At 37.8% G+C, this 24,343-nt stretch overlaps 2 protein-coding genes across 6 annotated transcripts; one reads left to right on the top strand and one right to left on the bottom strand.

The window, feature by feature from the left end:
- Window positions 1-357: 357 nt before the first annotated feature.
- Window positions 358-18,793, top strand: entpd1 (ectonucleoside triphosphate diphosphohydrolase 1). 5 transcript variants are annotated; one of them, XM_078937861.1, is made up of 11 exons: window positions 390-499; window positions 4,738-4,871; window positions 10,443-10,570; window positions 10,821-10,938; window positions 13,221-13,371; window positions 14,087-14,246; window positions 15,148-15,351; window positions 15,486-15,743; window positions 16,499-16,612; window positions 16,713-16,847; window positions 17,795-18,793. In XM_078937861.1, the coding sequence occupies exons 3-11, from the start codon at window positions 10,445-10,447 to the stop codon at window positions 17,999-18,001; spliced, it is 1,473 nt and encodes a 490-aa protein (XP_078793987.1). In that variant the 5' UTR covers window positions 390-499; window positions 4,738-4,871; window positions 10,443-10,444; the 3' UTR covers window positions 18,002-18,793. The 5 variants fall into 5 exon arrangements, with proteins under 5 accessions (XP_011486571.1, XP_078793987.1, XP_078793986.1 ...); XM_078937860.1 differs by lacking the exon at window positions 4,738-4,871 and adding an exon at window positions 9,595-9,616 and having other exon boundaries at window positions 392-499; XM_011488269.3 differs by lacking the exon at window positions 4,738-4,871 and having other exon boundaries at window positions 358-499.
- Window positions 17,708-23,608, bottom strand: LOC101155889 (potassium channel subfamily K member 1-like). Its single transcript, XM_004080573.5, has 3 exons — window positions 23,080-23,608; window positions 21,109-21,513; window positions 17,708-20,111 (listed from the first exon to the last, which is right to left on the bottom strand). Exons 1-3 carry the CDS (start codon window positions 23,435-23,437, stop codon window positions 19,813-19,815), a joined length of 1,062 nt encoding a protein of 353 aa, XP_004080621.2. The 5' UTR covers window positions 23,438-23,608; the 3' UTR covers window positions 17,708-19,812.
- Between the last annotated feature and the right edge of the window lie 735 nt (window positions 23,609-24,343).

Below are 24,343 nucleotides of genomic sequence, written 5' to 3'. Positions count from 1 at the left end.
TAAAATCCCTTCCAGATTCTGTTCAGCTTGCATTCAGATTCAGTACTGCTTTCATGTTTGACCTACTTTTACATGACAGAGATGGTCACAAAGACGGAGAGGAAAAAGGAAATTGATAAAGAAGACAAAAAAGGACTGGCAAGCAGGAAAGTTAGTGCAGAAGGACATAAAAAATGTAAAGAGGAGAAATAAAAAAATAAAAAAATTATCCATCAAGTATCAACAGCAAGAATGACAACATTAAAAAGTCGAGAAGAAGAGGTCTAAACAAGCGAAAAGGGGGGGAAAGAAAGCAGCTCAGGGTGCCTTGAAGGGTATAGGCTGAACCAGAAAGAGGAGGGAACCTCTGCTTCTTCTAATAAAGCGAGTGTATTGGAAGGCTGTGAGAAACGTTAGACTGAGCTGTGAGCGGTGTTACAACAGAGAGGGAGGAAGAGAAAAACAGAATAGAACGAGCTTTGTGTAGCTGCTGAGAAAGGACCCATGTCTACACAAAGAGGTAGGTATACTGCTACGACTGGTACACATGTGCTCAGAGGCAGGAAACCTTTTTTTTATTACCCAGTGTCTCCAGCAGCATGTACCCATACGTAAGGTCTCAGCAGAGGGTGTTCTCCTTTTTCCCCTCTCCCTTGCTTTATTGCTTGCAACCGCTGTGAAGCAGTGAGGCAGGTGTATCACTTATGGGGGCGTTGAGGAAAACCAAATCCAGGTGCTTTTGTCTGCTTTTATTTTGAAGTGACACAGTGGCTTTTTTTCCCCATGGGATTATCTTCTCAGGTAAAGGTCTTTGTATGCCTTTGATGAACTTGCTTTTCAATGCGTTACTGAAAGTTTAACCCTCAGGCTTATTTGTGTTTTTTTCAATGCAGATGCTGTACGAAATTATTAAAAGCATAAGTTAATTTGATAACAAGTCCAAAACATGCAGCGTTAGAAGGGAGTTATGGTTTTATTTAGATTGTGTGTGTCTAAGTCTTGTATGAAAACCGTGAGCTCTGCAGATCATTTCGTCAACTCTTTGGTGCTTCTTTTTTATCTTACCAGTTTATTTCTACTTAGGAAGTTGCAAGCTTTCAGGATGAAGTCCTTTAATTAGATTTACTCAAGAAAGCCATATTTCATGACCATAAAACTACAAAATGCCCAATGCATGAGATTTTCTCATTTTGACATGCAGTTTCTCTTTACGTGTTTTACTGTTTAGATTCAACACTGAAACTCGGCAGTTATTGATCTGCTGAATGAAGTTGCTGCAGTTTCCCACAATTATACCAGTAGAAAGCCTTTTTCTTCTAATTCATTACATATTTCTTATAGTTTATGGTTTTAGGGAAGATGTCAAATCACAAGTTGATGCCAGCTTGTTCGTATGACGATGCCGGAAAACGTACTTCCCTTTCTAACATGTTCAGATATCAGATGATGCTTTCGGAGGTTCCCTTTCAGTATTTCACAATAGCCCTGGCTAGACTTCACAGAAGCTGACTTTGCTGTCTGTTTGGAAGTGCTCGATTTGTTTTTTTTAAAGCCTACAAACCTTTGCGAATATTTTTTTCCCTCTTAAGTGTCTCATTCCAAGACTACATGACAAAGAAATACATTTAACAAACAGAGATCTTTGTGGCTGAACAAGTGTGCTAGACAGTAAAACTGCTGCAGAACAAAATCAATAAAAAGAGTAAATAAGAGGATGCATGGAAAGTAATCCACTTGTTTAACATGTGGGATGTTATCCTCAGTATTACATAAGGTTACACAATGATTCACAGCTTTGAGCAGTGGCTTACAATGCCAGATCCTCTCAGTGAAGTTTTGCAGCAATGTGTCAATACATCATGGTGAAGATGTTAATATAAACATAAGGAGAGACTGCAAATGGTGGTCTGACTTTCACTCCTCAAGCCTCTACTTGTATTTTAAAAGTGTGTTCTTAAAATGCTGCTGTTACCTTTTTTTTAACATTGCAGAACTTTTTTAGGTAAATGTCAAATTGCCATCTAACATTATTAAGCAAGACTTTTGGCAAAAAGGAGAACAAACTTGAGTAGACGGAATAATTCATTCGGATTTTCCAGAAGATTAGGCTCTTAAACATAAAGTTGCTTCTTCAAACTGACAAACATTTTTCATTATCCTTATTTCAAATGTGGTGAAAATCAGGATGGGCGTGTGGCGGCAGTATTTTCAATAGATTTCTTTACCTTCTTTTTTAAAGTGTGGCACATCTTTATCGTGTCCCACTTCCTCCGATTGTTAGGTTGTCTTAAGTGGACTCTGGAAAGTCTGAGGCAGTTTTTTTTTGTGTTTATTTGGAGCAGGATAAGCAACAAGCATTACTTTATTGAGGTTTTATTTAGTACTCCATTCATATGTGTCTGACAGCTTGTTGTTTTCACTCATGCAGACTGCTGTCTTCCTGTAGAAAAACACCTCCCACGAGGTTTCAGAGAGATTTCTGGAGCTTTAAGAGATTCCTTCCATTTCGCTGATAGTCTTAAAAATCAGAGCTTTGTAAATAAAAGTCCTTCTACTTTATGGGTTAAATTTGCCAGATGTCACTCACATAAAATGGCATTTTAAACATCCTAAAGCTTCCTTTCTCAGTTTGTTAAAGAAGGTAAGTTGCAGGCTTTTAAGCTTCAAACTTTACTTTGTTACGGCCAGCCTGCAATCTTTTAAATGCTTCTATCTTTGAACTAAAGGGATAAAAGAGGTTTCTCTCAGGACTCAACAATAAGAGAGATCTCAATTTACAACAGGGTTCACCAACCTTTTTGAGACCGAGGGCTATTTCATGGGCACCAAGTGGTATGAAGGGCGCCACTAAAAACCTCCTAGCCCCCCCCCCCCCCCCCAAAAAAAAAACAACACAATTTGAGGACTTCCTTTTGTGTGCCCTATTTTTATTTGCTCATTTTACACAAAAAAACATGCATGAATTTGGTAGACTCGTATTACAGGGGGGGGGGTCAAACTCAGTTGCAGAGGGAGCCTAATTTCAAAACAGACTTTAGGTTGCAGCCGAACAAGATAAATATTTATTGAACACACTAAAGCTAAACTTTTAAACCTTTAAAACTTTAACTTAATTTTAACTTTTTAAACATAAATGTAAATAAAAACAGACAGGAATATTAATCCTCACATTAATGGATTACTCAACCACCTCAACCTATTCTCAAAATCTTTACATTACATGAATCATAAGAATGTCCAGAAATTGCGTAATTTATTTGATCTATTTAAACTTTTGTAATAGACCCTTACTTTTAGTGATTATTTTTTAAGTTATATTTGTTTACATATTTGGGTTTTCTTTGTCTACCTTTATCTCAGAATTGATATTGTTGTCATTGACAGACATGCGGTGGTTGTTTGTTGAATATTTGCCTCAATAAAAAAAAAAAAAAAAGATTTTTTTTGGGTGCATTCCCTGCGGGCGCCACAAGGGTTGCTCGCGGGCGCACTGGCGCCCGCGGGCACAGGGTTGGTGACCAATGATTTACAAGGTAAAGTTTTACCTGTATTGTAGAGAACTGCTTCCTTCTTGTAAGCTGCAAACAACTCTTATCCACAATTTGTTTTTCAAAAGTAAGTCAAAATGAAATAGTAGGCCTAAAAAATTGAAATTAAAATTTAAGGTCAGGGTGTCACAAGAACAGGCAGACAGTTGGTTGCAAATGCAGCAAGTTTATTAGCTCAGCTAAAAGTCCACAAAGCCAAATCAGGGTCAGGCAGGCAGGGGTTAATAACGAGCATTACAGCATCAGAGAAGAAACAGGAGTAGTCAGGATCCAGGCAAGAGTCAGGGCAGGCGGCAGGCACATGGAGTCAGACACAGGGTCAGGAAAGCAGAAGGTCAGGTCCAACTACAATGCTCAGAGTGACACAAGGAATACTTCACACTGAGTGAGGCTCAGTGCAGTGCTTAAGTATGCTTTAATTGATTGGGTGAAATGAGAGTCAGGTGTGTGGGATCCAGAAATTGTGCGCTGGGGTTGCTGGTAGATGTAGTGAGGTTAGAACTCTGGATATGGTTCCTGCTGGTGACCAGAAGGAGAGATAGAGCTCTGACTTCTGACACACTGGGTCGAAATTGGCCTTGCAACAGACTGGCAACCTGTTCAGGGTGTACCCCGTCCTCGCCCAATTGTTGCTGGATTGACTCCAACAACCATGTGACACTGAATGGTAGTCAGCGGGTTCTAAAGGATGGATGGGCATAATTTGACTATACTTCTTTTATTTCAGTTAGTAATAGGATATATATCAATGTTGAATAGTCTTGGTTGGTCAGAAGTTGGGGCGCTGTCTTCCCCTCTGGTGACCAGGGGGAACCATCTCCAGAGTAGCCCGACAGAGGATGCCCTTCATCTCCCAGCAACCCTGGCGCACAGTTTCTGGATGCCACACACCTGACTTTCATTTGCAATCACTCACAGTATACTTAAGTACTGTACTGAGCCTCACTTAGAGCGAAGTATTGTCTGTGCCATTCTGCATGCATTACCGGGCTTTATATCTGGATCTGATCCTGTTTTGTTTCTGACTCTGTTTGTATGCTGGCTGTCCTGAATGTCACCTGGATCCTGACCACTCTTGTTTCTTCTCTGATGCTACCATGCTCGTTTTTTACCTCTGTCTGCCTGGCCCTGATTTAGCTTTGTGGACGTTTAGCTGTGCTAATAAACCCTGATGCAGTTGGAACCAGCCTTCTGCCTGTTCTTGTTACAGAATACTTCTGCAAACATGGATCCAGCAGCAGGAAGTCCTAGTCCGACAAACTCGGCAGGGTTTGCTTCTTTGATGCAAAGTCGCGAGCTAATTGGTTGGCAACACCAAGTTTTTGGTGGACTTCCATCATAACTGTAAGTACTTTGGTTTGGTTTTTGGTCATGGCTTTGTTCATGTTCTTTTTGCTGTTTTCCCTCTGTCAGTGAGGTTAAGGTTGCAAATGATCCACAACTGTCTTGATTTATGCTAATTATCATCAGTGTATTCAAGTGTCTGGCTTTCAGTTTATTATCTTGTCATCTGCTGTGTCACCTTTTTGTTTTTGCTCTGGTTCTTGTCTTGTTCAAATTCATTTATTACATTTTTTAAATATCATCTACAGAGCCAAGTCTCCTGCATTTTGGGTCTTACTACACCACCAGTTCTTCAAATCAAATCAAACTTTATTTGTGTAGAACTTTTCCAACTTGTGTTACTCAAAGTGCTTTACATAAAAAAATACTAAAATTTAAAAAACAAAAGGGTAGTCATTCGTCAAATATTTTTTATAAGAACATCTAGACCATAAATGTGGCCTTAGGAGCTTCTGGAAAATCCTAATCCTAGAGAGAAGCAGCAAAATAAATATTTGAGTGTGAAACTGCTTCGTCATGTGATGTTTAAAATAGTTAAATTACATAAAAGAAATATGCTGAAGAAGTCTAAAGTGAAGCTTTGTTTCCTAGACGACAATAGAATAAAAAGTAGACTAGCACAAGCCCAATAGCCTTTTTATTTCTTTCATTTTTGTGAATGATCTAACGGTTAATCACGGTCTTCTGTTTGGTGCCCTGATATTAACAATGGGCTCTTATACCAGAATATGACAGACAGCTGCTTTCCAAAGAAGATGGCACCAAAACATGAATGAAAAGGGGAAATTAGGAAATGTGTGTACCAACATACAGCACACTGTGCAACTGTTGGAAATTTAATAGTCAGCGAAGTTCCTTGTTCTCTTCAAATGTTCATTTTCCGCACTTGTCAGACAAAATTCAGACTCTTCTCAAGAAACTAAAACAATATCCTGTTCCCATTTATAATGCGTCTTTTGTTAGATTTCAGAGTGGCCTTTTCTTGTGGCCAGTCTAAGGCACACCTGTGCAATAATCATGCTGTCTAATCAGCATCTTGATATGGCACAACTTTCGAGGTGGGATGGATTGTCTTGGCAAAGGAGAAGTGTTCACTATCACAGATTTAGACAGATTAGCGAACAATATTTCAGAGAACTGGTTATTTTGAGTATGTGGAAAATGTTTCACATCTTTGAGTTCATACCATAATAAAATGGGAGCAATAACAAAAGTGTTGCGTTTATATTTTTGGTCGGTGTATGTTTTCTCCAAAACTAACATTCTCCAAGTTTAATTTTTAACATTTATTTTATTTTATTTCCCTTAAGGGGATCTTAACCTTTTAACGCCTTAATTTATTTCCAGTGGAAAAAAAAAAGAAATTCACACGTTTTTGCTTTCAAGGACAGTAGACGCTATATAAGCTAACTTTGGAGCCAAAATGGTTTGATGACACTTGTGTCATAAGATGTCAAGTGATTTTATTGATAACAATCTATGACAAAAACTGTGAAGTTTGAGCCTGTTAGTACTTAAAACTTAATTTTTATATTTCTAATGTTCAATGAAGAAAAAGGACACTTTTCAAACAGTGACAACCGTGTTCCCAAACCACCATAGCAGAACTACTTTAAAGACCCACCAGTCATATTGTTTTTGTCACCTTCCTATCATTATAAAGCCACAAAGTAGTCATCTGATGTGTCACACCTTGACTCTCTGCAGTTTGTACCGTCATAACTACATCCCAAACATCCTTATTCCCACCGCCTTCCTCCTGTTATCGTAACTCCTGAAAGTTTAACAAGTCTTTCCTTGGTTACATGTTTGACCAAAGTCTTCATTTAGCTAATGTAAGGTACAGATTCTTCCAGGATGTGTATCTCGTTTACAGATAGTCTCATACCACGTGGTGTGTATCTTGGGTCTAGCCTTTAATCGTGTTTAACTGTATGAATACCCAGCTTGATGTTGCAAGTTAAATGTCAGACCTCTTGTTTGCTGAGATAATTTGGCCTGGCATTATGTCTCTCTCAAGTATAGAACGTCACAACCTTGCCTTTGTGTAACGTAGCATTTGGGGATTTGTGCCAATATCCAGTAAATGATCATCCTTAGAAAAAACTTTCCAGTTGAACATTGTGTTATATGTCTTAAATGTTTAAAGTTTTTGTGTTGGGGGATAAATGATCTGAGTTCTACTCTTCTACACAACACTCACTCCTGCACCAAGAAAAATGGGATGATGTCAGATTTCCTAAATATCTTACAAGGTCTCCTTTAAACTGGGCCTTAGGACTGGACTACTTGACAATATTTACATTAAACTCCTTGAACTAAATGTTTGCAGATGTTATTCTCCCCACTCAGGCTTCTACTTCCTGTTTTTCCCCCCCTTCCTTCCCCTAGTCATTGTGAGCCATGCTGGCCTCACCTTCACATTTAATCTGTGTTTGCAGAGCGATTGCACTTAAAAGCTGTTGTGAAATTACTGTGCCAACGTGTTAGTTTGGTTTTACAGAAAAGGCTAAATTTGGGAGGAAGTCTGCAATGTTGGTAAGTTGAAGCAAAGGATTTTAGGACAGCAATTGGAATCAAATCTCTAGTGCGTACAAAACTGAGCTGAACGACGAATAAACACACGAGCACACTTGGAAGTTTGATCAAGGAAATCTGTCCTGTGATCTCAAGCCCTTAATTAAGATCCTTGGAAAGTCTTGTTTTCTGTCTCGGCAAGTGTTTCTTTTCATTCAGCTGCCAGAAGCAGGGAAAACAGCAGGAAATGCGCATGATTCATTCCTTTTTTTTACTTCTTCATTAAAAAGAACAAAAAGTATTTTTTGTTTTTAAGGGGCTTAAAAGTAACAGCAAAAAAAGGAATGTACAGTAACACATTTAGAGCTCTATAAACACACACAAACACACACACACAGACACATCTTGGGTTGGGGTTTTGTAACTGCGTCCAGACATCAGTGACGCTAAAACTGCTTATGGATTTCAGCAGACAAATTCCAGATGTTCTCCTTCATTCTGTGGTAAATAGTTCCGATATAAACGTTAAAGTAAATGCAAATCAAGTAAAGCCTCTTGGCCAGCACATTTGCTTTTACTGCTGTGCTTCGTAGTACGTGTACTTTCTAGGAAAGCTGCACTGACGGCTGCACTGGATTTGGTTGCTAGCTGTGTGCAGGGCAGCTCATTTCCTGTGTTTCCTGAAAGTTGTGTTACAGTAACAGTGCCTTGTGAATTTTAAGAAGTTTAGGGAGGAAAAAAGTGAAAGAAATTTAGAAAAGATATAATGTGACAGATAAAGAAAAGTTTTTGCAACAACACAATAAAATTGTTGCTGTTATTTAAGCTCTAAGTTTAACAACATCTTTTCAAACAGTTTGTCCATTGTTGCCTTTCAAATGTTTTCCAAATACTATTTGAAAAGGATAAAATATATATTAATTTATTCTCTGCAGACTCAAGGTCTTTTTATTTCCTTTACCGCTACCACTATTACACAAATGTCAAAAATTGTTCTTCACAAATGCAAGCTACATTGCATTTGTGACTCAATCAATATTTTCAAATGCTGCCAAAAGTGCACCACTCCATTGAATGCCAAACTTCAAAGTTCAAACTAAGATAATTATTTCCTAACACTCCACAACAAGCACATATACTAAAATGGAAACTACGTCTAATTTCAATGGGAAAAGAACACCAAATCAAAAGTTATACTTTTTAACTCTGCTGCTGCAGCAGATTTCACAAAAAGAAATATTTGCATGTAGATAATTCTTTTAATGCTTAAGTTTACAAACAGTAATTTTTTTATATTTTGTTAGAGTAAAAAAGGTTTAATTTGTCATGTATGAACATTCAAGTTTAAAAAAGATTAATTTTTAATCATGAAAATGTCATTGTAAAGTCACATTTTTCAGGACTTTCAACCCAAATATGTTTTTATTTTTCTAAGAACACAAGAGTTTTCAAACAAAATAAGACATCTCGCAACTGTCTCTTTGGGGGAAATTAAAAAAGAAACTTTATAGAGTACAAGAAAATCACTATTATTTTTAGTCAGTTACTCACTTTCTGGTTAGCATGTTTTTAAATAAATCGTTTAAAAGTAAAGCAAAAGAGGGGAAAAAAGCATCAGCACCATCTGTGAGAGGATCCTTACATTTGCAAGCAAGTCATGTTTTGAGTCTGCACAAAAACTTACAAATACACAAAAAGTTCTCAGCAACGAGTGCACTTTTAACAAATATGCAGACACGTAAACACACAGCCAGTGCAGAAAGCTGGGGATCCCAATCCTTCACTGAGATGACATCACAGTCTGTCTGTAAGGAAAAAACAGCCAAACAAGGGAATCCCCGCTTCTGCTGCTCCTGTGAGTGCAACTGGAAGAATAGGAAGGATCAGTGGAGTAAGTAACTCTCATTAGTTCACAGAGAGTTCCTCTAAAGGGGGTTCACATGCACAAGAGAGCACATGCAAGCACGCTTTAGCTGTGTCTCCATAGAGACCAGCTTTACGGCCCCAGCTTGGAAAGGAAATGCCAAACTCGGTGCTTCAGAGGAACTCACACACAGCGCACACACAAACTGTCCAGCGACAACGGAAAAAACTGTCCTCATCTTCCCACTTTCTCTTCTCTTCTTGTCCTTCCTACTTTTTTGCTCGCCCTTTTGTTCACTTCCTCTCTTCTCTTCCTCTTATGATCCCCCTTCTCCCCTATCAGAACAGAGTTCACTGGCTTTGAGGTAAGCGGACTCTTTTACTATCTGTTAGCCATTGCAGCTTTAGTGTGGTTTGTTTTCCTGCTGTGGACAAAGGTGCACTCCTGTTCCTCAACTGCTACAGGCTCCTTCTACATAGTTAGGAGAAGTTCCAGCTGCTGGAGCCTGGCAGCTATTAAGTGCACTTGATTTGTGTCAGCATGTTTGTTAGTTACCAGCCTTCTATTGTACCTGTGTTTATGTAAGTGTGATATTTTTGTGGAGACTTTTGCGTCACATGTGACTGTAGGGAACCTATTTTCCTCAACAAGGGAATATGTGAGGATGTTATCAACAACACCATCTATGTGTATTTGTGTCTCTGTGGTTAGAGGTGGAAACCCCATGGGCACTCAGGATGGAATGGGACATAAACAAAGTTTCCTTCAACACAACTTTCAGCTTTTTTGTCCTTTTTGGTCAACATTTACAGAATAAAATAGTTTTTATTTATTTTTAATTTAGTTCAGTTAGTTCCCAAAACAAAGCCATTTCTTTTTTTTAAACTAGAAATCTTGTTTATCTTTAAAATGAAGAATGGAATAGACTTTCTACTGTTCATCACAACTGGCATAGGTTCTGAGCATTAATCAGAAACCCATCTGCAGTCCTTAGTTACCAAACAAAACAATTAAGCACTCCACATGGCCCCAAACACATTTTTTATAGCATCATCCACATCTGGATGCAAGACTAAGCCCCTGTTTTTTTTTTCTTTTTTCTTTCCATGTCTCACTGTCTTCCCCTTTCTAACCCCGCAACCCCCTGGCTTCTCCTTCCTGTTTGTCTGTCTTTCCGCCCCCACGACCAGAGATGAAAGAAAAGAACCCCTGGCACCGGCCTGTGACCATCATCATCACTGTGATTGGCGTCATAGCGATTGTTACCTTGGTGACAGTTCTAGTTATACAAAACAGGACTATTGCCCAAAAATATAAGGTATGTTGCATAGTAAAATGTTTGAAAGGTCTGTCAGTTGTAGACTTAATTGTCTTACGGTGAAGTTAAACACTATTTGTAGCTATTATGATTTTATTAACATGCATTGTTTAAAAATCAGTGAACGTTAATTTCGAATTTAAAAGAATTTTGTTGTGAAAAATATACACATTTAAATTCTAGGTTCTCCATATTGGGGTGCATCTTATTCACTAATCATAACATGAATTCCTTTCTTTCCTCACTTCAGTATGGGATTGTGCTGGATGCTGGTTCTTCCCACACATCGCTTTATATCTATCAATGGCCAGCAGAAAAGGATAACAACACTGGAAGAGTTGAACAGAAACATCACTGCCAGGTAGCAGGTGAGGTATGCACTCATTAGCTGGGTGAAGAGAGATGTTCTTGATTGCAGCAGTCCAAACAACTGAATGTCAGTACAAAGATCAAAGCGAAGTAAGAAGTGATATGAATTCCATAAACACTGTACTAAATCATTTAATTTAGTTCATTTCGAATCAATTTCCTAATTTTTCCAACATACTCAATTGTGAATTACAGAACATTTCTAGTTATCTGCCATTACTTTTAAAGTTAAGTATTTTAAATGCAATTAAAATGGAGGAGAAGTGTGATGGTGGTGGTAAAGGAGATATGCAGAGTTGGGGCAACTACAGAGGAATAAAGCTGATGAGCCATACAATGAAGTTATGGGAACGAGTAGTTAAAGCTAGACTAAGAGCAGAAGTGAACATTTGTGAGCAGCAGTATGGTTTTATGCTAAGAAAGAGCACTACAGATGCAATATTTGCCTTAAAGAAGCTGATATAGAAGTACAGAGAAGGTCAGAGAGAGCTACACTTTGTTTTTGTAGGGTGACCAGAGATGAACTGTGGTACAGTATGAGGAAGTCTGGAGTGACAAAGAAATATGTTAGAGCAGTGCAGGACATGTATGAGGGCTGTAAGCCAGTGGTGAAGTGTGCTGTAGGGATGACAGAGAACAGAGGAATCACAGAAGGAATCACCATGGACTATGATGTTTGCAGACGATACTGTGATTTGTAGCGAGAGCAGGGAACAGGTGGAGGGAAGCTAGAGGGGTGGAGGTTTGTCCTGGAAAGGAAATGAATAAAGGTTAGTCGCAGCAAAATGGAGTACGTGTTTGTGAATGAGAGAGACCCAAGTGGAAGAGTAATTTTAAAGGGAGGATTTGAAATATCTTGGGTCAACAGTCCAGAGAAATGGAGAGTGTGGAAAAGAAGTGAAGAAGTGAGGGCAGGCAGGTTGGAATGGGTGTAGAAAAGAGCCAGGTGTGTGATATAAGAGTTCCAGCTTAAATAAAAGGAACGGTACTAAACTGTGGTGAGACCAGCCATGTTGTTCAGCCTACAGACGGTGGCACTGAGAAAAGACAGAGAGTAGATCTGGAGGTAGAAGATATGAAGATGCTGAGGTTCCCTGTCCATAATGGGGGTGACCAGGATGGATAGGGTCAGGAATGAGTACATCAGAGAGGACAGCACATGTTAGATGTTTTAGGGATAAAGTCTTTAAATCCTATTAAATCCTATTGAAACAATTTATTGTCTTTAGCTTTATTCTTCTGCTAGTTTAATAGCAAATTTGTTGTGCTTTCAAAGAAAATTTTAATTACATTTTGTGTGTTTATTCCTGTTACATTAAATCAAGCTTTGTTTTTTTTTGTTCTTGAGTTTTTATACTGTTTGCGTATGTGTTTAATACTTAATATTTAAAACAATTTGGTTGATTTATTGTATGAAGAACCATTTTAAATGTACCTTCCTTAACAAGGATGAAGCAGAACTCTGATGCTCAGGTTGAAAACAAAAAAATTCCCTCGTCAATTAATGTAACTTACAAACAGAACAAAGCAATGTCACCATGCTAGGCATGAACAAAAAAAGGAAACTAAAGGAGGAATATATGCAATATAAATGGAGGTGTTATTGAAAGAAAAAAATCACAGAAGATTGTATTCTTTTACAATTGTGATTCATCCTTTGAGCTTAAAACGTAAAAAAGGTTAAGAAGGCAAATTTTCTCCGTGCAGGAAATAAAAAAACATTATATTGAACGTATATTTTTAGATATACATACAAAAAATGACAACAGCTTTGATCTAAACTAGTTTGACTAGAATAGAGAAATGATTAAATTTACCCCCTGAAAATGTTTATATCCTCTTATGTTCTTCTTACAGTGTATAAATAAAAGGTTAACATTTCAATTGTTAATAGATCCTCTTTTTATATGATCATGCATAGAGTTTATAATTTAAGTTTTTAATGATCTCTTTTTTGATGACTATTATTAATCAATGTAGACTCCCATCATGCCTGTGTAAACTTTACTTCAGGACAGACCTTGTGTTGAAATTTTAACAAATTTTTGACTCTTTGGAAAGTGTTTCATCCTAAGAGCAACTTCAGTTTTGTGCAACCTAATGCTTAAGTATTCACCAAAAGTCAACTTCATTATTGACCCAATGGCATGCAGGTATTTAATCAGTAACATAAAAAAACCTTGAGGTCTAAATGCACGAGGGATGTCATTCTTTTAGAATGTTTTAAAGCATTTCAAATTAAAGGACTTCACATATTTGCTTTTTTTTATTTTTGTGACAGGTAAAGGGATCTCAAGCTATACGGCAACACCTTATAAGGCAGGGGAATCGCTAATTTCCTGTCTGAAAGAGGCTAAAGAGAATATCCCCCAGAAAATGCACCCAGAGACCCCACTTTATTTAGGAGCTACTGCAGGAATGAGATTGCTGAAGTATGGAGCACATACACACATACATGTACACATGCTAGGCTATGCAATGTATTTATATATCTTTTCTTTGAGGGCATTACCCCAAACAATACAATCGTAGGATCTTATGCATTTGGGAATGCTTGTAAGGATAGACAGCACTTACTGATCCATTGCTTTATGAAACACCAATATTGCACCATAAACTATGATATGAATAGAAAATATTTTCTACAATAGAGTCAATTTGGTTCTCATTTAAAGATTAGTTCCAAATGGTAATAACAGCCTTCAAACCTTCAGTAGAAGACCCTCATTAACACTGACAGAAGCCTTTCTCAATAAAATCACTTTTGGACATTTGCACCCACAGCAATACAATCCTCCATGGATTTAGGGTGCATGCAATTTGCATACCAAAAACTAATTGCACAGCCTGAATAGGGGAAAGCAATATAAGTTGCATCATATCATGGGTAAAACCCATGCAACTCACGTTGTTATGATCCATCTAAAGCTTCATCCAGGCAGACGTGCTTTCCCTGCAAGAACAAAATGCTCTTGTCTCTAGTTATTTCCACATGCGAACATTGTGATTTATGACCTTGTAAAGTCTATTGCATTAGTGCATATGTTACTGTCAAACCCATTTTAGATGATACAGTCTATTTATTATTTATGTGCTGCTGTATTGACATGAATAATGGATGTGGCTGGATCTACTGTCTGTATACAGGTTGGAAAACAGCTCAGCATCAGATGAGGTTTTTAAGGCTGTGGAAAAAACCCTCAGAGGTTTTCCATTTTCCTATCAGGGAGCCAGACTACTAGCTGGTCAGGAGGAGGGCGCGTTTGGCTGGGTTACGGTCAACTACCTGGATGATCGCCTCACACAGGTTTCCATGGGGGGTTTTAAATACACTTCTGTGCATAAATGTCCTACAAGGCATGGTTTTGTTTGCATATGAGGGGATAAAGTTGCACACGTTGTAATGATGAAACTGCATAGAAAACCGAATGTTAAAATAACATAGCTTTAAAAAAAACAAATAAACACATGATTTGAGAGGATTTGATGCTTTTGATTTTAATTTTAGTTATTTAGCAAGCAAACCTGAGAAAAGAACATGGCATATTGTTTCATGTGCCTAAAAAAGTGTGCAGTACCGTAATAAACAAAAAATCCAAAATCCCTTATTGACTTAAATTGTGTGGGGACTGATGGTCTTTTGAATGACAGGTGACAATGAATTTCACAGCTCCTCAATGACCTCAGTGAGTGTGATAACTGCCAGACCTGTGCGTCTCTTCTATCTGCTGGTGTCAGTCACATGGTGGAGATGGTGGCATTTGCAAAGCCATGGAAATGAGTCAGCAAAGGGCCACTTTCATGTTCACTTTTTGGTCTGTGCAGCTTTTTCCTCCCACTAATTGCATTCAAATCTCTACGTAAGCAAACAGGATGTATGCATGCTCAAATTGTCTATTCTGGTTTTTTTTTCTCTACATTTCTTTTTTAAGCCAGTCATTCAAGTTCATGTTTGCTACCATTCAGAGCACTTTCCTAAAAAGGCCACTTTGCTTCACAAATGATAAATGCAAGAACAAGTTGCAGAAAAACCCAAAAGCTTTTTTTAAGCCAAATACTTCACTTTCCTTTAATTGATGTTTTTACTGCTACTTCTGTTCACCTGAAGCTTTGTCCCACTATTTAATCAGTCTATTTTAGCAACTGTTGGCCCTCACGGTTAGCACGCTCATGTTATTGCTACGTCTCCGTGTTTGTCTTCATCACAGGGTTTGGAAACCACAGGTGCCCTTGACCTTGGTGGAGCCTCAACTCAAATTAGTTTTGTTTCTGATGAGTACAACGGGTCAGAGTCACCTGACAATGCAGTGAGCTTTCGGCTCTACGGATATGACTACACCCTGTATACTCACAGTTTCCTGTGTTATGGGAAAGACCAAGCTCTGCGGTTGGCGCTGGCACACCAAACTAAAGTAAATGTCTTCAATTTATAATGCCTAAAAATGACACTGTATGAGAGCTGAAATATATGATAAAATGTTTAATAAATGTTGAATTTATGAGGCTTCCTCGCCATTTTCTCTCCTAATGTTTCTTTCTCTCCTAGTCAGGTCCAACAGCAATCATGGATCCTTGTTTCCACAAAGGTTACAATGAAACAAAGCACTATGCTGCCGTCTATGACAGTCCTTGTGTGTCAGACCAGAAACCCCAGATAGTCTCGGAAACCTTCATCCATTTGGGGGGAGGAAACTTTACACAATGCCAGGAAGTCATCAAAAGTGTCTTCAACTTTACTTCCTGCAGATACAGCCGCTGCTCTTTCAATGGGATTTTTCAGCCGCCTCTGCAAGGGCAGTTTGGGGTAAAATGAAACAAATCTTTCACCACCAAGACCTTCGTACTGTTCATCTATACACAGCGATTCCTCAGTATACACAAGGCCACAAGTTTTATTTAAAAGAAACAATGACCAATTTTTGAGTCAGGACTTGGCAAGACATCTTTCTGAGCCACATTCAAAGAGTTGAAAAACATGATTGCACGTGATAAAGTTCAAATGTCATTATAAGGATCAGGCTCCTGCCTTTTTATGCCTCGTTTCATCTTTTTTTCATCAGACAACTGCTTGGAAAGTCTTTGATATTAACAGCTAAATCAAAAAGAAACTTTTGAATTCAGTCTGAAATTCAGTATTTTACGATCCTTTTTTATATTAAATGTTAGGAAAACTTAGGGAGAAAGTAAAGATGTGACACTTTTTACAACACTAACAAAAACATTATTTTTTGGGTGAATCACATCATTGCCCTTAACGAAACATAGTACACTTGAAGCTTATTTTAATTATAGGTTATTATAAGTATGGCAAGTATACTTTTGTCCATGTACTGTATGTGTAGTGTAGGAAGTATACTAACTAAATACTTCTTTAGACTAAATTGGAACATTTTAAGTTTACATTAGAATGTATATAAAAAGTAAACTCAAGGTATACTGCCTCTCTTTTAGTATAGATTAAGTGTACTTGTAGTACACTCAAGCTACTTTATACTAAGGGTTGATTCAGATATATCAGTTTTTGTCCTCTGACGTAAGCTGTGTGTTTCTCATTTTTAGGCTTTTTCAGCTTACTTCTTTGTGATGAACTTTCTAAACCTGACTGATACATCAGTCCCTCTGAAGACGGTGATGCAAAAATTATCAGACTATTGTGCCACCCCTTGGACTCAGGTTTGTGCGTATTTCAGCATGAAAACTAATTTTGCAGCACTTGTCCAGTTCCTGTCTGCCAGTAATCTCCATCCATTTCTCTCCCTCTCAACGCCTACAGATCAAGAAAGAACATGATATCCCACTTAAATATCTGGCTGAGTACTGTTTTTCCGGCACATACATCCTCACCCTAATGATGGAAGGATACAACTTCACCTCAGAGACCTACTCCAGCATAAAATATATCCAAAAGGTCAGTTGGTTTCTGTCCATGTCCAGTAATCTTTAAAAATAAAAAGACATTTTGCTATGATAACATGCGTGTTTAAGCATTTTAAGAGATATAGTTTGTTCATTTAAAAAAAAATTTTTTTTAATATGTGGATTAGATGCTGTTAACTTCTTACGGAAACTTGCAACTTTAACGTATTCAACCAAAAAAATATTTCATTGCAGACATTAAAGAAAGTCATGCAAAGAAGAACCCCATAAAAATGTGTTTAATATGCAAAGAAACAAAAATGTCCTAATCTAAGTCTTGTTTAATATGCCATAGAATTTACCATCCCTACATATGAAATGAAAATACTATGATTAGATAATAGACTGATGACAGAGAATATGGCACTTAAAATAATAAAAGTGCACACGACCTATGATATAAATTAACGCTTTCACAAGAAATGAAATTGGTAAACTTGAAGAAATGTTAACATGGAAGGGATAATCAGAAAATGTGGTTGGTATGCATATAACTTTCTTTTTTTAAATACTAAAACTATAATACATAAACAAAAAAAACCAGGGGATCTTCCCTCTGATTTTTTCTTATTTGTTTACCACCTGATGTAACTTGATGAACTGATAAAGAGAGAAAAGCAAAGGAGCACCAGGTGTTTTTTGATTTGAGGTTTCAGGCAAAAACTGTTTATCTGACACAGTACTTAAGAAACCATGAAGCACCCCAGGGCTTGTGCAGGGAAAAAACAAAAACTCAAAAACTAGTCACACAGAATCTGTAAACCGAAAAATGATGCACTGAAATTTCCCAAATCTATAATAAAAAACAGGACAGTGTGTCCTATGAATAATAAAAATCCAAAGTCAGGAATATTTTTACATAAAATTTAATTGAATTTTGTCATAATCATCCAGGTTTCTGTTTTTTGAGAGTAATGTATGTTTCCCTTCATCTGCTAGATAAAAAACAGCGATGCAGGCTGGACTCTGGGCTACATGCTGAATTTGACCAACATGATTCCAGCTGAAGCTCCAGACTCTCCTCCTCTAACATACACCAGCTACGTCTCTGTAGTAACCGTAATGGCAATACTGCTCTTCGTCATTTTCATCCTCATCTTGTACTCTTTATGGCCCAAATGCAACACAGAACCAAAGATAATATAAACATTTGTGTGAAAAGTTCACTGACTTTGCAAACATGCATGGTTTATGTGAGTTTGTGTCTGTGTGTGTGTGTGTAGGAGCATGTACATGGGCTACAGCCGATTTTCCACTAAGGTCAGCTGAATGTTTTGGAAGTACTAAAACTCTCCTGTTTAAAGATGTGTGTGTATGGGGTAAGAAACCGTCAATAAGAAACATATTCATAAAGACAAAAAATATGAATGCATTTAGTTTTACGTTAGACATGTCTGTTTTGAAAAATATTTTTCTTTGTTTGAATATGACTCTTGCAAGTCTTGAATACAAGATTAACTGTTTGAATCGATGTTTCCGGTCTCGATGTATATTCCTGTGACCCCGGGACATACAGTACAGACCAAAGGTTTGGACACACCTTGTCTGTCCAAATTTTCCAACTTTTGGTCGGTACTGTATTTTCGACAGTGAGCTAAGAGGACAAATTTCATATTCAAGACTTGCAAAAGTTGTATTCAAAACAGACATGTCAAACATAAAACAAAATTTTGTATTTCGATATTCTTGCAAAGTTCTGAACAAAGTATTAATTTGTGCACAATTTTGTCTTTACAAATACGTTTCTTATTGGCAGTTATCTTACCCCATACGTGTGGACGCTACAGAGAATGTTTGCATTTCAACTTGTGCTCGTCTAAACACGAATGTATGAATTTAATTTCTTTTTAAAGAGTGAATGTGTGCAATATCAGTTTTTAAAAAAATCAAATGTGAAAATGTAACCGTTTAAATAAACCACCAATGTTTATACATAAACCAATGATTCTGCTTCCTTGAGAAACTAATAAAACATAAGCAACCGTCTTACGGACATGTTGCAAGATTTACAATTTACATTATTTTCAAAGGGTGAACTGGATTTGACGTGTAAAACAAATAAGTTTAGAACCTGTAATTCATAAAACTCCTAAACCAAAAAGATAAAAACATCAACAGAACCTTTGGAAGCCCATTTATAATCTTTAGATTTGTAACAGCTGTTTCAAAATTGAAAATAAAGAGGATACAGATAGTAAATCTTAATGATATAAATTTAACAATAACATATGTACAGAATAGAACCAATAACACTGTCAAAATCAAACCCACATGTAACATGAAAATACTTCCCTCTAGTGGTAATGGAAGGAAGTTTCTACATGACATGAAGAACTAAGGCTGTTATTATGACCTGAAGGAAACCAAGAAGGTAAACATGTTTACACCTCCAATACTTTCTTTTTAAATATAAATACATTATCTGCAATAAAAATGCTCAACCTTGTGGGTTAGCACTATTTATTTTCTCCGTCAAAGGCAAATTTCTGATGCAAATGTCATTATAGATATGTGCAAAGAGATGTTGTGGGTGTCTAGCGAGCAAAGAGTGCCGCTAAGCAGTTTCAGCTTTAAGACTGGGCCAGGAAATGGAAACTTGTGGCATTTCCATCCGTTTTTGAAGGCCCGGCCCTTCCTCTCCCTCAGATCTTTATCTGCAGAGCCAGGAGCAGCAGCGGCAGAGAAAACAATGCCATTCTGATCATTTGTGGGTGGTTCCTGCTTTCACACCACATGTCTGTGTTGCTGTTGGCAGAGAGCAATCGCTTTTTGAACGATTCAATTCTTACCCTTGAGTACCAATCTACTCTCAGGAAAGCCCACACTCTTGACATTTAGAGACGGGGTGCATCCTGAGCAACAAAGCCTAACGGAAAAGTTCATAAATCAATTCCTTTAAAATAAAAGGTACTTGATACTCCCCCTATAGGCTGAGATGATGCCTTTTATCCCTGCTCTCAGTTAACAGCTGATCCTGAAGGTGGGATGTAAGGTATTGAGGTGCCGTTGTGACGCAGGGTTTCTGCCTGTTCGGAGACAGATGTGATGACCATTTGTGGATCTGGCGGCGATATGTGATCTGCGGTCTCTGCCAGCTGCTCGCTCATGTGATCACGGTCAATGATGTTGGTGGTCTCAGAGTCCAGGTCTCGAACATTTTCCTGGTAAAACCTCTGCCTGAAGCGTCTCATCTGAGGGAGCTCGCAACACGTCTCCATCACCACCAGGACGCAGACAAGGCCCAGCAGCAAATAGACTGAAGGCAAACAAACACAGAATAAAACTAATGTTTGGGCATAAAGGATGTAGACTAGAAAAGAACTGATACTAAAGGGAGGAACTAGAAAAAAATTATTCTCTTCACTTTCATAAAAAATGAGAGTTAAGGAGATCAAGTAGACAGGAATGCAGAAATAAATATTTAATAATTCAGTGCCTCTCTGTGTGGATTTTCAAAATTACAGCGAAGACTAACAGAGGGACGATAAGGATAATGTCACATCCACAAAGGATCAAACTTGCATCTCAGATACTAAGATGTTATAAACGTCCATCCATGTCATCTACTCGCAGAGTCAAGTGCTGATTTGGGGGATTTTGTTACTTCACATTTAATGCAGAGTCAATGAAAACATCATTAAAATAAATTCCCAAACATCTATAAAGTAGATATTATTTCAGATGTTTTCTCTTTTTTTCATTTGAAGTGTAACGTGTAGTGTTAAGTCTAATTAAATTGTTATTTTCTTCTTCTTGGGAGGGACAGAGTTGCATTTTGTGCGAAAAACAAGTCTAAATTCCAGTTTCATCTTAAATTGTCAATGATGAGGTATATACAAAACATACATGAACAACCTTTAAAATGATTGCATCATATTTGCAAGTAAAACAACCATATTAAAAGATATTTAGTGTATTTCTGCTTTGATACTTAAGAGGTAGTTTATAGGCGTGTTGTAGGTGAATATGACAACATTACTTAATGCTAAGCTGTATTACATTCGGTATTAACTGTGTGTTTGCTGGTGTGTCTTTTACCCAATGTACACTGTTTAGTCAGAAAAATTAGCATTTGTCTGTTGCGCAAAATTTGGAGCCTTATGTGGCCTCAAATAAAAAAAGACTAAAAAAGGTTTGTGTGCAACAATCTGGAAGCTGAAGTGGAACTGTTCTCAGACAAAATAATGGCTTTTCTTTGAATTAAAGTTAAAATGAACAGATTTGAATGGCTGTCTGTTCACCCAGGTGCTTACCTGTGATGGCCAGCCGGTACAGATGTGGGTGGGGGCTGGCCCCTTTGCTGTGAGTTTCCCCCGGAACGTAATCCCCAAGGCCGATTGTCGTCAGAGAGATGAAACAAAAATAAAGAGAGTCGAGGAAGTTCCATTTTTTTTCCAGGTTGACAAAAATCCACGAAGGGATGAAGATGAACAGAACCGCTATGATGATTGCTAAAACAGTGGCATGGATGAGAGCAAGTCTTGACTTTGACATCGCCCACCGACGATGGAAGTAGGAGACGGGGCGTCGACTCAGGAGGTTGACGAGTCTTTCCACACAGGTGGAGAGGAAGAAGAGGGTCACAGGAATCCCTAAAAGGGAAAAGAAGATGCAGAAACCCTTCCCTTCATCGGAGAGGGGAACAGTGTGGCCATATCCTGGAAGCACAACAGAACAAAACTCTGTGTTAGTAAAAGTGGGGCTTATATGAACCTTAAGTAACCTACAAAGCACAGTGAAGCTTTATACAAACACAGCAAGATGCCTTGTTTTGGTTTCTTGCTCCGTCCAAAGTGTCTGATTCAGAGTTTCACACAATCCTTACCGCGAAGGGGGGTCTAAGGGCAGGGATGCCAGTATAGCTTAGTCAGTTTGTTAGTTCATTTTAGTATTTTTCTATTGAACTCTTTGTATTCGTGATCCTTTTGATTTCATGTTTTACTTCGAAGCCCATCGAGACGACTGTTGTTGTGATTTTGGGCTATACAAATAAAATTGAATTGAATTGAATTGAACTGGATACAAGTAATAAACAAGTAGATAACTGAAGAAAAAGTCTCACTCTGATCATTTTGATCTGTTGTAAAAAATCTCCCCAGTGCTCTTTTAATTCAAATTATGCCAATTTTAGGGAACATTTGAAAAACCTGTGTTGTTTTCTTTGACATAGATTCTGCAGAGCGGCAGTAGAAATTCACCTCTGAGTTGCGGGCGCGAAGTAAGCCTTCCCCCATTTCCCGTCATCCATTTGTTTACACGCGCTTGCACCAGTTTATAGCCCCTTTCAACCCCGATGTATCATTCATTACCCGTGCAACAAAAATGGTGAGCGATATTGGAGCTATCCAGCCATACAGCTCAGACAAGGAAGACGAGGAAGGGAGCTTGTGGCTTGATGTAGTAACTTTTAGGTCACTCTTACAACCTTTGTCAAACTGCCTTTTTTTTTCTACTCCTGATTCTCAACAGTTTACAAAAAGAAATGCTTAGTAATTTTAATCGTAATTTTCCTAATATGCGTCTTCCGTCTTGACAAAAATACCACAAGAACATTACCGATAATCTTTTTTTTCTTTAAGTCTTAAGATGCACTTACAAAAAAAAAATCTCTCTGGCTTTAAATCTTATCCTAAGTGTACATTTTTGTCAATTTTATAAAAGTACAAAAAGATACAAATAGAGGAAATTATTTTTTGTGTGTTTTACATTCACATGCCAAAAGTTTTTATTCTAATTGATGTATGTTCAGATTTTTAACATTTTATTTTAGAATGATTTTATTTTAAAACACCAGTACTTCAAGGTTCATGCATTTCAGCTCATTTACTTGATTTGATTTTTGACACAATATGCATTGAAAACATTTGAGATCTTAAAGGCTACTATCCTATTCAGTGCAATCATGTAAAAGAAAAAGATAAATGAAAAAGTGAGCCTAAATAAGCAGACTATTTCATAAAAATAAAAAAAACTTCTTCCCAATCTCTAAAACATTCTTAACTAGGGTTAAACTAGTAGCCAGACAGAGGATGTTTTTGTGTGGTCATCAGCTGAGGGTCGTGTTCAGAGGGCAAAAGGTGAAAGTTGCAAAACAATGTCACTGGCTAACTTATTTTCTTTTAAATTGACAAAATTGACCCCAAAAAAATCGTTAATTTGGAGGTAGACTCGATGTTCTTACAGGATACATAGAATACTGAACACAACAATGATGTGAAGCTCACCTGTGGTGGTTAACACGGTGCTGGCGAAAAACAAGGAAGACACAAAGTCCCAGTTATGGCTGGTATTATTGTTTCCAAGGACGGATACTCCATAATTACTGGCTTCCAGCGCGCGAGCCAAAAGGTTGTCCAGGTGCGCGTCGGACACGCAGGTGTGGTTACTGAGGAAGTCCCGCCGGATGGCTTTCAGCTCGTCGCGAAGCTCTTTTTCGTAGGGCAGCTCGACGGCGGAGAAGATCCCGGCGCCGACCAACAGGTAGAAGATGTACGCCACGACGAGAAACGCGAAGTTGATGGTGGACCGGTGCCGGTGCATCCAGAGAGCGCACCAGCTCTCCACGGAGCGCCACATAATCATGAAGAAGGAAGCGAGTTTCCCTGCGCTCGAGCAGTGTCATTTAATAAAGTTACCTCTTTGTATTGTCTTCCTCATTCTCCACGTTTCATTGGAAGCGCAGCGTGACGTCAGTGACTTACCTTGCCAGGTAGGGCGTGCGTGTTCAGCCGGTTTGTTGCAATGCGCATGTTCGGGTAGTCGCCGGTCAGACAGGTTAAACAGGTGTTGAGTTTCAAGTTAAAAGCATCAAACTATAAAATTACTAACAAAAATTTTAGTGAAATAAAATAGAAATTGATTTAAAAAAATGTATGCTTTATTAATTAACTATTTTTCCTGCAGCTGCTAAACCTAACTAGAGAATTTTTTTGTTAACTTTTTATTATACTCTCTGTTGCTTTTGCTTTATTGTTGGATCTTAATCTTTGTCAATGCAGGGCTTCTCTTTTCAGCTCTTCTTTCTGCCTTCAAGGGACAAAGAATCTTGAACAGTCAGTGTAACCAGTTTCTATGTTTCCAGTTTCTTCTGCTTGTTAATCAAGAAAATACTTGACCTAGTTTAAATACTGAGACATAATGCACTGCTCCTTGAGCCATTTAAATATGCCATTTAGTTTGTATTTATTAGTGACATGTTACTTTGTATATATTTATCAACTTATCACATATTAAGGAAGATGTTTACGATTATTATCAATGTTGTCACCCAACTCTTTCTCTCTCACCTTCTTTGTATATCAGCCTCCTCCTTCACTACATATGAAATTCCTCTTTGCCCTCCCTCTAGACCAGGGGTCTGCAACCTTCAACACTAAAGGAGCCATAGGAAATATATATTCTTTAAAAAATTGAAATGTGTTTTTGCAATGTATTAGTTCATTTTCAATTTGACACCCTGTGCAAAATAGGATCATCCAGCTGTAACAA

The sequence above is a fragment of the Oryzias latipes genome, chromosome 19 (assembly GCF_053564925.1).
Source record: "Oryzias latipes strain Hd-rR chromosome 19, Olatipes_Hd-rR_3.1".
Lineage (NCBI taxonomy): Eukaryota > Metazoa > Chordata > Actinopteri > Beloniformes > Adrianichthyidae > Oryzias > Oryzias latipes.
The sequence above is the reverse complement of the archived record's forward strand: the minus strand, read 5'-3'. Positions and strand labels throughout refer to the sequence as shown.